Source organism: Cetorhinus maximus, chromosome 14 (assembly GCF_964194155.1).
Source record: "Cetorhinus maximus chromosome 14, sCetMax3.hap1.1, whole genome shotgun sequence".
Lineage (NCBI taxonomy): Eukaryota > Metazoa > Chordata > Chondrichthyes > Lamniformes > Cetorhinidae > Cetorhinus > Cetorhinus maximus.
This window is the reverse complement of record NC_135892.1, coordinates 92,358,608-92,372,684: the sequence shown is the minus strand read 5'-3', so window position 1 is coordinate 92,372,684 and position 14,077 is coordinate 92,358,608. Positions and strand designations below refer to the sequence as shown.

Sequence of the window (14,077 nt, the reverse complement as noted above, 5' to 3'; positions counted from 1 at the left end):
AAATTATTGTTAAAATTTCACTTACAATCTTTTAACGTTGAGTTACACGTTTCTTGAATTATATTCTAAATTAATCACTTCAAACTGCTTAGTCGCTCACTACCAGCACCAGTGACATTCACACACACACACACCATTTTACCTTACGGGCAACACTGACACTCTTGAAAGATGTTGTCCATTATTACCTGACGCATATTAATTATTTTGCACAGTGGAATCTCCTTCATGTACTGCAGCTTAAACATCCTATCACAAAAGCTCTATTCTTGCTAAGGTATGTTTCGTTATAAATTTAAACCAACTTATTGCAGAATGTTTCACATGATATAGTTAGTAAAAACCCTACTTTATCCAGTCTGATCTATATAAGAAAGTCTGGTTCATCATCAACATGAGTACACCACTTGTCGTAGGGACATTAATGACTTCAGGATGCTCAGTCAGCCGTTAAATTGGTTGTGCATTGCCTATTCATTTTAACAAATGTCAGAGACCAAGTGAAATTTGAAATACTAAACAATTTATTGTTTCAATTATAGTTATCCAGATTATTATAATGAATTCATTAAGAATGTTCTTTGTAATAATTTCTATCCATGATACCCCGTGCCGTGATTGTCTGACCTCTATTCTGTGGAAAAGTATTGAACGGAGGCCAAGCAGTTCCTTATTCAGATGATGGGAGGAAGGGAGGCAAAATAAGACAGAGCATCACACCAGTGAGCATAAGTGTCTTGGGTTGCAGGCGCACTGGCACTGGCTGTCCTCTGCTACCTTAGCTGACTAGCCTTTCATAGAAACGTAGAAATTAGGAGCAGGAGTAGGTCATTCGGACCTTCGAGCCTGCTCTGCCATTCAATATGATCATGGCTGATCTTTTATCTCAATGCCGTACTCCTGCACTCTCCCCTTAGTCCTTGATGCCTCATAATGTTCAAATATAAACGGTGACAAGTGGATGCTCATCAATGGTAGAAAACATTAAAAAGGATCCTGTCCTCATCCAACTCTCAGCCTAAAAGTTCCTACTCATCATCGTAGTTCCGTTGAGCTTACTGGATAGTGTTCTTGAGATGTGATCCTCATTGGCAATGTCAGCGTTTATTGCCTGTCCCTAATTGCCCTTGAAGGTGGTGGTGAGTCACCTTCCTGAACCGCTGTAGCCCATGTGGTGTAGGCACACCCACAGGTGGTTCTAGGATTTGGATACAGCAACAGGGAAGGAACAAATATAGTTCCAAGTCTGCACCTGAAGTGCTGTAACCTGCAAGGCTATGGACTGGGTGCTGGAATGTGGGATTAGAACGGGCAGATAGTTTTTTTTTTCAGCTGGTGCAGACACAATGGCCTGAATGGCCTCTTTGATATGCCGTAATTTTTCCACGGTTCTATGGTTCTAAGTCAGGATGGTGTGTGATTTGGAGAGGGACTTGCAGGAGATGGTGTTCTCATGTTGCTGCCCTTGTACTTCTATGTGGGCCATGATAGATTGGTTATTGTGTTTTTTTTGCCATCCTACATAAATTAGCTAATTTAGCACAGAACATGGTTTACACCTGGGACCTTACAGGCCTGTTAAAAAAAATGTATTTATCTAGTATCTTTCCAGCCTCCAGATGTACAAGGTATTTTGTAATTAATTAATTAATTAATTGGTCAGTTGTGTTGTAGGCAAACATGGCAGCCTGTTTACACACAGCAAGGTCCCACAAATAACAAATTAGGTAAATGACTAGATAATCCATGGGTCTTTGTACCACCAGTGAGCAGTTCATGCGGAAACTGAGCCATCAAGCAAACTCAAGATCATTTTTAATGGTGATGTACAAAACAGGGAACATTTTCACAGAAAACAAGAACTAGAAATAAATGAGACTTAAAAGATGTGAAATGGTGCAATCTGTTTTAGACTGTTCCGAAGAAGAGTCATATCAGACTCGAAACATTGGGCAGAATCTTCGGCTCGGCAAGGGGGGGTGGGGCTCGCTCACCGAGGGGTAAAATGACATACGGTGACATCGGGCGTGCGTCCCAATGTCACCGCGCATCATTCAGATTTTCAGTTCAGCAGGTACGCACCCGAGTCGGCTGTGCGCCCACCGAACTGTCAAAGGCCTATTAAGGCCAGTTAACTATCAATTAAAACAATAAACTGAGCTGCCCATCCAACCTTAAGGTTGGCGGGCAGGCGAAGAGCCCAGGCGGCCTTCGCATTTTTCATGGAACCTCATCCACGGGCGGGACGAGGCTTCATGAAGGTTTTAAAAGGTTTGAAAAAATTTTTAATAAAATTCATAGACAGTTTCACATGAGGGGACATGTCCTAAAAAAAAATGTTTCCCTATTTTAAAATTTTTTAAACTTAAACTAATCTCCCTGAGGCAGCTCTGTGCCTCAGGGAGATTTCTGCACTCTTTTGCATACATGCGCGAAAGAGCGCACTGCCTGATTCAGGCAGCCCATCCCCACCCCGCCAACACAGGGAGCGCTCAGCGCTTCCGGGTGTGCGTCATGCTGGGTGGGCCTTAATTGGCCCACCCATGTAAAATGGCAGTGCCCAGCCATGCACACCTGCGCCCGCTCCCACACAACCCCCCCACCCCAACAGGGAGATGCTGCCAGACCTGCTGAGTTTTTTTCCAGCGCTTTCGGTTTTTATTTCAGATCTCCAGCATCTGCAATATTTTGCTTTTACTTAACTGTTTTAGACTGTGTCATGAACAAAGTGTATGGAGGCCATTTGGGTTCAATTTTTTTTCCTGTAATTAATGTCCCTTTTATGTTTTTGTACAGGGGGCGGCGGTGGTTGGAGTGATGTCACTATCCTGCTGTGGTCTGGCAAATCGCTGACCGAAGGTGCTGAAGGTGGACAATCCTGCCCACAGGCCATCAAGAAATGGGGCTGGATAACAAGCGGAGGCTTTGGAGGAGGAGGAGGAGCTTGTACAGCAGGAGGAGGAGGTGGAGGGTATATAGGTTCGTTATAGTTTGTTATCTGTATATGTACACTAGCTATCACTAAAGGAATATGGTTTACAGTGATTGGACGGAACAGATTTTCTAATTGAATGTTAGCTGTGAGGTGTATTATTATTAGCACTTGGTTGATTGTTACAAGGCTGGCTGACTCTACCCCATATTGCAGCATTACCTTTACTTACATAGTATAGGTAAGCCCCAGCCTATTTTAAGCGTGGCCTTGCAAACTTACACTGTGACTGATGGATAAATTTAAAAGGATGTGGCCATTTAAGGCTAAGTAGCCATATATGGAGATAGGAAATGTCAGTGATCCATACGAAGTCTGCAAATATTCTCATGTACGGATTCAAGGCGTTGGCTCTGTATTCCTCTCTACAGATGCTGTCAGACCTGCTGAGTTTTCCAGCATCCGCAGTATTTTGCTTTTCTCTCTGGACTGTAGGTTTCTCTCATGCCTCCTTGTAGCTTCTCCCCTTTAGTTTTGCTGCAGTGTGGCATAATGCCTCATGCAATGCCACGATGGCAGGGTATTGAGATGCGGCTTCTCGTGGGAATCCCAATCAGGGGTTCCCCATTTCAGTATTCACTAAATAAAAGCAAAGTACTTTTTGCTGAGGTAAGGGAGAAAATCAGAGAGCAAGAAATATACAACCACTAGTGGACACTGGTATGTGTGCCGTTTAAGGGCAAATGTTGTTTCTCAGCCTGGGTTTTTGCTGTGACATAGTGTCCCTTCACCATGCCACATTTTTCAGAAGAAATATCAAGCTGTGCACAGGGAGAGGCTGTGCTGGAGGACAGTCAAAAAGGCTGATAATTATCCAAGTTGTCAACTTGCTGGGTTTTAAGTATTTTTGAGTGGACTCCAACCCCAGCTCTTAGCTGACCAAAGTTAAATGGACGCATCACTAATCCTGTGACCCAGCCTCCTCAAGGAGGGCTTGTAAAAGGAGACTGCTGTTGAATTTATTTACAAAGCGTGGGTTGTTTTTTCAGCTCCATCTTCGCATTATTCGTGAAGAATTTGTTGCTGAAAATGTGCCATTTTAAAAATTTGTTTACTTTTGCCTTTAATTTGTTTCATTATTCTTGGTCGCTGCTGCAATTTTAATAATATCATTTAAAATGATGAAGCTCAGAATTTCTTTGGAGGCTCTAATGTGTTGCATGACCTGGATGGGGAAGACAATTTCATGAGGGGCAAACGTAAGAAAATAAGAAAGATCAGCAGGAGTAGGCCACGTGAATTATGGCTCCTCCACAGCTTCACTTTCCTACCCTTGATTCCCTTTGCATCTATAGAGCCATTGATCTCAGTCTTGAATATACTCAACAAATATAAGTGCAAGGAGACCATTATATCCACATACATCATTACGCCAGGACCTCCTTATTACACACCTTACCACAACTACCTACACATATCACAAGAGAACTGTTCTTTGCCACATCCAGTTCACAAGGGGAGCAGTCATCCTATGTGTTGTGGGCTGATCTCAAGACAACTTACAGGAACGGGTCATACCATCTGCATGCAGCACATTTTTATGGCGTTGGATCCTCCTAATCTTTCCTTGGTGACAAATGCCAATTTGGCCAATCAGCTGTCCACAAATCATGTGAGTGTTTGAAAGATGCAACCCCTTCATTATTTTAATAATATGTGGGAATACTCAGAGGTCTGGCAGCATCTGAGGGGAAAAACAGAGGTAACGTTTCAGACTGATGACTTTTCTTTAGAATTGATTTCCAGCATCTGCAGTATTTTGCTTTGTATTAATGGTGATCACTTTCCATGTGGAAAGGTGTTATCAGCTGAATATAACATATGATTTTTCCCAAATGCCAGGTTTCCCAATAGTGCAGAGCAGCGTAGATGGCAGCCGTGTACTGCACAAAGCAATAATGTGACTGTGTGCGTTCGTATACATACATGATGGATGTATACATTTTGCACTGGTTTCTGGCCACACATGAATTTCTTGCCCTGTTTGACAGCAGGCTGTTGAACCATGGGGAACGCTACTACTCTGCATGACCCTGTCCTATGGACACTTCCTATCAGGGCCCACTAGATAGCAGTTGGGAACAGGAAGCATGGCAGAGTTTTGTTTTTCAGATATCACATCATTTATTGTTGTCCTGGTTGAGACGAGCTAACTCAGCACAAGCTGGAAATCAAATGTGAGATGTTCCTGATATTTATAGCTTCAAACCAAACAAGGAGTATTTATCATTAAGGAGCCACCTGAGAAGCTGAAGTGGTTACTTTGTAAAATCATACTTAAGTCTTACAGAGATAATGTTGCTGAAAAATTATATCTTGATTTTATATTCTGTTTTTTTAATTAGTAAAACAGTGTCATGTAATTGTTTTATGAATGAAAGGATGACAAGGGAATTGAATCATGTCTGATTAACTACAGGGGGAAATGCAACTGAGAATAATCACCCTGAAAAAGATGGTGGCTGTGGTGTTTCTTATATTAGTCCACTGGGTGAAATATACACCCCACCACTGGCAGGTATGTGAGAGCTGTGGACAGTTCTATTATTGTTGCATTATGTAATGGGATGTTATTATTACTACCTGCAAGACACGACGGCCTAGCCTTTCCACTGGACATTATTTTAACACTGCCAATACCCCATTCTGGAGTGCAGGTAATGCTGGTGTTAAAATACTGGAGATTGGAAACTTGGGCAAAAGCCCCTAGGTCATCATCAGATATTCCTGGCGTATTGAACTTTTCTCGCAAATGACTGAAACCTAATTTGCCAGTCCATATGAATTATTTCTCCATATGAATTATTTCTGCGCTGCCTCAGAACTGTGCTGTGAGTGTTCAATGGGATTATTGTGCTCAAGGCTCTGGAAACTCTTTCGAGTCACCAACAGTCACAGATTGCAACTCTTTCGAGTACAATCACAGTTCTTGGTTTCCGGGAATGGGACATGAACCCACAACCCTCTGATTCAAAGGCGAGGGTGCTATGAACTGAGCCACAGCTGACACCTCTCGCAAATGACTGAAGATGCATCAAGAAAAGTGTAATGGAAATTGGGTGCATTTGTTAATGGGCAGGTGATCTTAACCAGATTACTACCCAAATGGTGATGCTCAAATTGTGCCCCAGTGTAATTCAGGCATTTTTAAACCATTAGGCTCATGTCATTGTCTTCAGTGCACACTGTCTCTTGCTCTATTTGTCTGTTTCTTAATTTTCCTCTTCCTTCAGTCATTGGTTCTGTTTCTTTGTTTTTGCCTCTGGGTCTTTAGCTTTCCATTCCTCTCTGTGTCTCTTTGTTTCTCAGAGTCACAGAATTGTTACAGTGCAGAAAGAGGCCATTCGGCCCATTGTGTCTGCACTGGCTCTCCGAATGAGAATAGGCCATGGCACTGTGGGTGGTCCAGCTGCTCAGGGTGGGGGAGGAAGAAGTGTGGAAGGGCAATAAGTGTATGGGATTCATTAGTGAGGGGAGTAGGCAGGCACTCCTGCGGCCGTAGACATGACTCCAGGATGGTATGTTGCCTCCTGGGTGCCAGGGTCAAGGATGTCATGGAGCGGATGCAGGGCATTCTGAAGGGGGAGGGTGAACAGCCGGAGGTTGTGATCCATGTTGGGACCAATGACATGGGAAGAAAGAGAAATGAGGTCCTGCAAGCAGCTTTTAGGGAGTTAGGTAGGAAATTGAAAAGCAAGACTTCAAAGGTAGTAATCTCCAGATTACTCCTGGTGCCATGCAGTCGTGAGCATAGGAACAGAAGGATAGAGCAGATGATTGCGTGGCTGGAGAGATGGTGCAGCGGGGAGGGCTTTAGATTCCTGGGGCATTAGGACTGTTTCTGGGGGAGGCAGGACTTGTACAAGTTGGACGGGATCCGAACAGGAATGGGACCAACATCGTCGGGGGTAGGTTTGCTAATGCTGTTGGGGCGGATTTAAACTAAATTGGCAAGGGGGTGGAATCCTGAAAAGTAGTTCAGAGGGGAGAGAAGCTGAGATAGAATTAAAAGTTAAAATGCTAGTAAGTGAGTCTGGAAGGCAGAGGGAACATAGGCTAGATAAGAAAGAATTGAGTTTAGCAAGGCTAAATGGAATATATTTTAATGCAAGGAGCCTGAGGAATAAGACAGACAAGCTGAGGGCACAGATAGGCACGTGGGAGTATGATATCATAGCTATGGCCGAGACCTGGCTAAAAGAAGGGCAGGATTGGCAGCTCAACATTCAGACGAGATGGAGAGGGGGATAGGAGAGGGCGTCACAATATTGATCAAGGAATCAATTATGGCAGTGAGGAGGGATGATATCTTGGAAGAATCATCAAAAGAAGCCATATGGGGAGAAGTAAAAAATGCAGTAGGGGAGCATTTTGAAGATAGTGACCATAACTCGGTTAGATTTAGGATAGTTGTGGAAAAGGATACGGTTGGGCCGGGAATAAAAGTTCTAAACTGAGGAAAGCCTAATTTTACCAAGATGAGATACAATTTGGCCCAAGTGGACTGGGAGCAGCTACTTGCAGATAAAACTGTGCCGGAGCAGTGGGAGGCATTCAAGGAGGAAATAGCGAGAAGGCAGGGCAAATATGTTCCCATAAAGACAAAGGAGGGGACCAAGTCCGTAGAACCCTGGATGTCAAGGAGCATAAAGGTCAGGATAAAGGAAAAAAGAGAAGCTTAAGGCAGATACTGAGGGCTCAACACGGCAGAGTCCCTACAGGAATATAAAAAGCGCAGAGGGGAACTTAAAAAAGAAATTAGGAAAGCTAAGAGAGTGCATGAGAAAGCATTGGTGGGTAGAATAAAGGAGGGGCATGGTGGGGTGGATAGGAAAGCACTTTTTCCATTAGTAGGGGTGTCAATAACCAGGGGGAAAAGATTTAAGGTGAGAGGTAGAAGGCTAAGAGGGGAGTTGAGGAGAAATGTTTTCATCCAGAGGGTGGTGGGAGTCTAGAACTCACTGCCTGAAAAGGTGGTTGAGTCAGAAACTCTTCTAACATTTAAGAAGTATTTAGATACTCACTTGTGTTGCCATAGCCTCCAGGGCTATGGGTCAAGTGCTGGAAAATGGGATTAGTGTAGTCAGATCTTTGTTGGCCGGCGTGGACACAATAGGCCGAATGTCTCTTTCTTTACTGTAAATGTCTATGAGTCTATCAATCTATTATCTCTCACACTGTTTTTTTTTTGTATTTGTTCCTCTCTCTACACAGTGACAGAAAGCCATGGGGAGGTTGAAATTGTGCTGCACTTAAATTGCAGCCACTGCGAACATAATGACTGTGTATTTGACCACATTAAAGAAGAACTCATCTGCTTGTGTGAATCGGGAAAAATATTGGCTCCAGACAGTGTTACCTGCATTTGTGAGTATCATCTTTGACATGGTTATTTTTTCAATCCCTTTCAGATTTATCCCAAATAATGCAAGTTTAATCATCATCGTTGCCAAAACAGCTGAATTTATTTTCTGAAAGAATAGATGTATTGTACAAATTTTGCTGTAACCTGTGACATCACTGCTGAACACTGACATATCTTAGGTAAGAAACACTGAATAGAGCGTTGAGCCGCACAATCAAACTGAAGCCTGTTGTCTTAGTACAGGCGAAGAATGGCTAATAGTCGTGAAGAATTCTGCAACCTGGAGCCCTCTGAAAACTCTCCCAGCCAAGTATGGATGGGCAAAGGCTAATGTGTGGGTTCAGAAATAGGAATAGGATGGAAACAGGGAAGACAAGGAATGGAATAAAATTATTTGCTATTTTACTGGTGATTTTCTCACAATCTTTCTTCTTTCCTAGCACCCCCAGAGGGTCACCTGCCGCTCTCTCTAGTGCTTTCAGTGGTGTTGTCAGTCGTGGTGGCAGCCTTGTTGCTTGCCTTCTCAGGAATCATGATCGGTAAGTTCAGCCCTTTGGAACATTGTGGTGAAATATGCACGGATCCCTTTTACTCATCCAGTATATTTTGACAAGCCAAATTAGGTCCCTCTGTCCCAGTTTCGGTAAAAGTTACCTGCCCTGAAGAAATGGCCTCAGAATCAGTGGCGGCAGAGGTGTTCCTGGAGGGCTTTGTGTCCTTCAGAGGGTCCCTTCTCCTGCTGAACACCTGGAGCAGGGCCCCCAAACGCTGTATTGGCAAACTGACGCCCCAGATCTCTCGCAACCATTTTTCACTTTTCAGCGTTCCCTGCTGTCTGCAGTTGCAGTAGTGTACCTCCTGTTTAAGAGTCGCTAGCTGCCTTTAAGTGGTATCAGAGTCTTACCCTGGGGAGCACCAAAAAAAAAGACGAGTGAGAACGTAAAAGCAAAAATGCTGCGGATGTTGGAAATCTGAAATAAAAGTAGAAGGTGTTGGAAATACTTAGCAGGTCAAGCAGCCTCTGTGGAGAGAGAAACAAAGATAAAGGGCAGAATCTTGTGCCCTCCCTCGTGGCAAGTTTGGTGACGGGGGGGGATATTGTATCGGGGTAGGGGATGGGGACCCTGCCACCTTCCTGCCTCCACCTGATAAAATCTGTGGCGAGAAGGCCTGAGGACCACCTTCCCACCCTGCCACTAATTGAGGCCCTGGCAGCAAACAGGGGGCTCACCATGCAGCATGCATAACAAGCACGACCTGGTGTGTTTGCTTGCCGGCTCCCGGGGGTTTCCCTCATTCAAAGGCGCTCAGTGCCTGATCGAGAGACCCGACATCGGGGGGCCTGCTGAGAGCAACATTCCTGCCCTGGTTGCCGACTACCCTAAGTCCCAGTCCCCTGAGATCCACACCCCGTGAACCCCCTCCCACCTTCATTCACCTGTGGTGCTGCCGTTCAAAAGAGCTGCCAGCCTCTGATTGGCCGGCAACTCTCGGTAGGCGGGACCTGGGTCCTGACCCCGGGGGAAAGCCCGCCACCTGCTTGTCAGCTGCCTGATTGGCGTGCACGACCAGTGGGCCTTCCCAGAAAGAGGCGATGTGGGGGGTCTCGCTGGCTCTCCAAGACCCCCATTACCGGCACAAGACTCCGCCCAAAGTTTCAGGTCTGTGACGATATCAGAAAGTTGCTGATGTAAGGTCACAGACCTGAAACGTTAACCCTGTTTTTCTCTCCACAGATGCTGCCTGACCTGCTGAGTATTTCCAACATTCTGTGAGTTTTTAAAATTTCAAATAAGACCCACACTACCTCATTACTAGTCAATGCCTTCTTTCTTTCAGTGTGTTGGTGAAATAATTCCTTTAAATAATGTTCATTGTAGTATACCGCCTCAAGCACCAAGAGCTGCAAGCCATGCAGATGGAGCTACAGAGTCCTGATTACAAGCTCAGCAAGCTGCGAACCTCCACCATCATGACTGACTACAATCCCAACTACTGCTTTGCTGGGAAAACTACCTCCATCAGCGATCTCAAAGAGGTTTCCCGGAAAAACATTATCCTCATCAGGTGAGTCAGAGAAAAGTTAACGTTTGGGGCCATGGCTTCGTTACTTTTACCTGCCGCAGAATTTTGCGCCTTGCAGGAGAGCGCGCCCGACCCCGATCGGGCGTGAAATGACATTGGGCAAGCGTCCCGACATCATCCTCCATGCAAGCAATCCTTCAGGTCGGCCGGCACGCATGGGTCAGGGCTGTGCCCGCCACCAATTAAGAGGCCACTTAAGACCAATAAAAAGGCAATTGTTCTCGCTTTTACGTTGCCCGCACGATTTCGCGCTCATCGCACAGGCAAAATGGGCAGGCGGGCAGCCCACATTTTGCCAAACCTCATCCAAGGGCGGGATAAAAAGGGTCAGCAGAATTGCCGTTGTGAGTAGTGAGGAGTTTAGGAGATAGTTTGCTACTGGTTGCTTATTTGAACTTGACAGCTTCACCTCCGTTCTGAGCTTCACTCTTAGCTTTTATAGGCTTCATTTCAGGACTCATTGGGCAGAATCTTGCCCTCGGATGGTGTGCGGGCCCCACCGGCTCGGCGGTGGGCAGCCAGCCGCCCCCCCCGCCACTGAAGCGGGCCCTGCCGCCATTTTAAGTGGGTGGGCCAATTAAGGCCCGCACAGCGGCCTGCCCATGGGGGAGGGATTCCCCAACTGTCAAAGTCCTGCCTCAGTGAGATTCGTGACAGGTAAGTTAAGTATAAAAATAGAAACATTAAAAAATTATTACCATGTCCCCCTCATGTGACAATGTCACACGAGATGGGACATGTTAATAAAGAACACATAAACTTTATTAATTTTTTACAAAACGGACATGAAACGGGGATGAAGTTTCATGAATAATCTGGAGCTCGCTGGGGCTCCTGGCCTGCCCGCCAGCCTTAAGGTTGGCCGGGCAGGTCTTTAATTACTTTAATTAGCCTGTCAATGGCCTCAATTGGCTATTGACAGGTTGGCGGACGTACAGCTGATTTTGCTGTCCGCCCGCCTTCCTAAAAATTTAAATGGACCAGGATGACGTCGGGGGTTCCTCCCAATGTCATCCCGCGTCATTTTCCCCTCAGCGAGCGAGCCCCACCCCCAAATCGCCCAGGGGAAAATCCTGGCCATTGTTTTCTCCAAGGCTCCCGGAGAATTTTGACCATGTAGAACCTTCCAGGTATCAGACAGCCTTCTGTAACCCTGGTAATGGGGATTGTGCTTTCCACTGATGGCACCTCTTCTGAGGAGGAAGAGAGGGGCAGAAGGGAAAGGGGGCCAGGTGTCCCAATGCAGCTTCTAGGGGATGGACCTGTGGGAGGAGAGGCGCAGGCACAAGGGGTGCAGAGCCAGCAGGTAGTCCAAGGCATAAAGAGCCTCGGAAGACGCCACTATCCTGCTGCCAGGGTTTACAGGCAATGATGCAGCTACCTCAATATGTCCGAGGTGCAATGCCGAAGGAGGCTCTGCCTTTCCATGGAGACTGTGACCTCCATTTGTCATATGATTGGGCCTGGGATCACCTCCAACTGCCAGTGGCTCTGAAGGTCACAGTGGCCCTCAACTTCTATGCCTCTGACTCTTTCCAAGGGTCAGTGGGGGATCTTTGTGGAGTGTCCCAGTCAGCTGTCCACAGTTGCATCAAGCTGGTGACAGAAGCTCTATTCAGGCAGGTAATGACATTTCCGTATAGACGAGGCCAGCCAGGCTGAACGAGCCAGAGGGTTTTCAGCGATTGCTGGGTTCCCCCGCACCCAGGTTATTCAGTGCTCCAGTCTGACTGGATGGATGGCTGCTGGGTGACAAGGGCTATCCGTTGAAAAGGTGATTTATGACGCCTCTCCACCACCAATGAACAGAGGCAGAGCAGTGTTATAATAGGAGTCATGCCTCCACAAGGGTGGTGATAGAGAGGACCATAGGTCTCCTGAAGATGTGCTTCTGATGCCTGGACCGTTCAGGGGGTGCACTACAATACCCCCAGAGCGGGTGTTACTGATAGTGGTTGCACACTGCGCTCTCCACAATCTGGCACTGGCACTGGAGGGAGAGGATGTTGAGGCAGCTCCACAGGCCACAGAGGATGAATCCGGTAGTGAGTCAGAAGAGGAGTACAGGGAGGAGAATGCTGAGGGCGTGGAGGCAGACCTCTGTAACCTCCAGGGAGCCAGGGACACCAAGGATGCCTTGATCCAACGCTCCTTCAGCTAGGCTGCCAAAGACCTGCTTCCACCTCATGCCAGGGCTGCAGCCTCCATCCCGGATGTCTGAAATGACCCTTTCAATTGAACCCAAAGTCCACTCAGTGCCTGTGCAATAAGTTTAGAGCCACTCATGTCCAGCATTAGATACTGACGTACCCTGCTCCAAGAAAATAAAAAGGTGAAGCATACTCAGGCCATTAAGACAAAAGCAAAATTTATATAATTTTTACACCCAAAACAAATGAACATTACTGTATTTGGTGTTAATGCCCATACCAGTAAACATATAAATAAAACATGGCATAACAGAAGATCACCCATGACCCGTCCCTCTTGTTCTTATTGTGCCGTAAACTTACATTTGTAAGTGCTGGGTCTTGGTGCCCCCCATCGCTGGTAGCGGCATTGGAGGCAGCTTGTTGACTCTGGTGTCTTGTTGGCCTTGATGACCTTGGCAGTCGTCCTCTGGCCAGTGGAGTCTGTGCTGGCCCCACCTGGGAGGGAGCAGCCAGTGCCACAGCTGGCATCTCCCCAGCCATCGCAGCTCATCAGATGCCACGGTCACTGTCAGAGGGGCAGAGGAGCTGCTGCCATCATCCAGCGTGCCCTGAGAGGAGTACGCAGAGATGACAAGCAGATCGTGCGCCAACGTGAGGTCGCTCTGGGCCTCTCTGCTCGCCATTGATAGAGGGGCACCTAGCTGGGATACTGGGTGCCTGATCCATTTCCCACACCAGCACTGACCACCTGAGGTCATTGCCTGTGTGAGGGCTTGCAGGTCCAGGTGCAATCCCAGGAACCCCTCATTCTGTCCCTGGAGCTGCCTCTCCATGAGAGTTGCCACTCTCTCAATGAAGGAGGCAGTGTACTCAGTGATGAGGGTCAACGTAATGCTTATGCGCCGCATGGATTCCTCCAAGATAGAGACCATGGCATGCATACCCTCATGGATCTCCTGCATGCCAGATCCTCCCGCACATTCCGCTGGACATCCAGCATCCAGAGGCTCATCACCTGCCTTCGTCTCAGCATCGTCCTGATCTCCAGCAGTCCTCCGACTGCTGGCGCCCTGGGCACTCTCTGCCTCCGTCTGCTCCTCACGTGAGTGTGAAGTACCCTCACAGCTGTGCACCAACATTCTAGCCAATGATCTAATGCCCACCGAGGTGCTGGTATCTACATTGGTATCGGAATGCCCACCCGACCTGCCCTCCTGCCTGACCCCCAGCCGCTGTTGAGGCCATTGCTCCAGTCTCCAGACCACAGAATGACTCTCCCCTGGCAGCCTTCAGTAAGCTGCTTCTACCAATTTTAAACCGCCCGCCGGGTCACCATTGGGGAGACACCTGCCCCCACCTGGCCCTTCCTGACCGTTGGGAAGACCGTTGGCCTTAATTGGCCAGCCAGCGTGAAATTGCGATCGTGGGCCTGTTTCCCAACCGCTCCCGGGCCCAGGCCAAGGAAATAACTCAGGCCTTGGT

At 46.9% G+C, this 14,077-nt stretch overlaps 1 protein-coding gene across 1 annotated transcript in view; it reads left to right on the top strand.

Moving 5' to 3' along the window:
- The window catches only part of LOC144689335 (ALK tyrosine kinase receptor-like), a 274,691-nt gene that overhangs the window by 171,738 nt on the left and 88,876 nt on the right, over positions 1 to 14,077 (top strand). Inside the window, exons 7-11 of the mRNA XM_078556369.1 lie at positions 2,797 to 2,979; positions 5,412 to 5,510; positions 8,207 to 8,359; positions 8,798 to 8,896; positions 10,238 to 10,424. Coding sequence (XP_078412495.1) covers positions 2,797 to 2,979; positions 5,412 to 5,510; positions 8,207 to 8,359; positions 8,798 to 8,896; positions 10,238 to 10,424 — 721 coding nt within the window. The remainder of the gene's footprint in view (positions 1 to 2,796; positions 2,980 to 5,411; positions 5,511 to 8,206; positions 8,360 to 8,797; positions 8,897 to 10,237; positions 10,425 to 14,077) is intronic.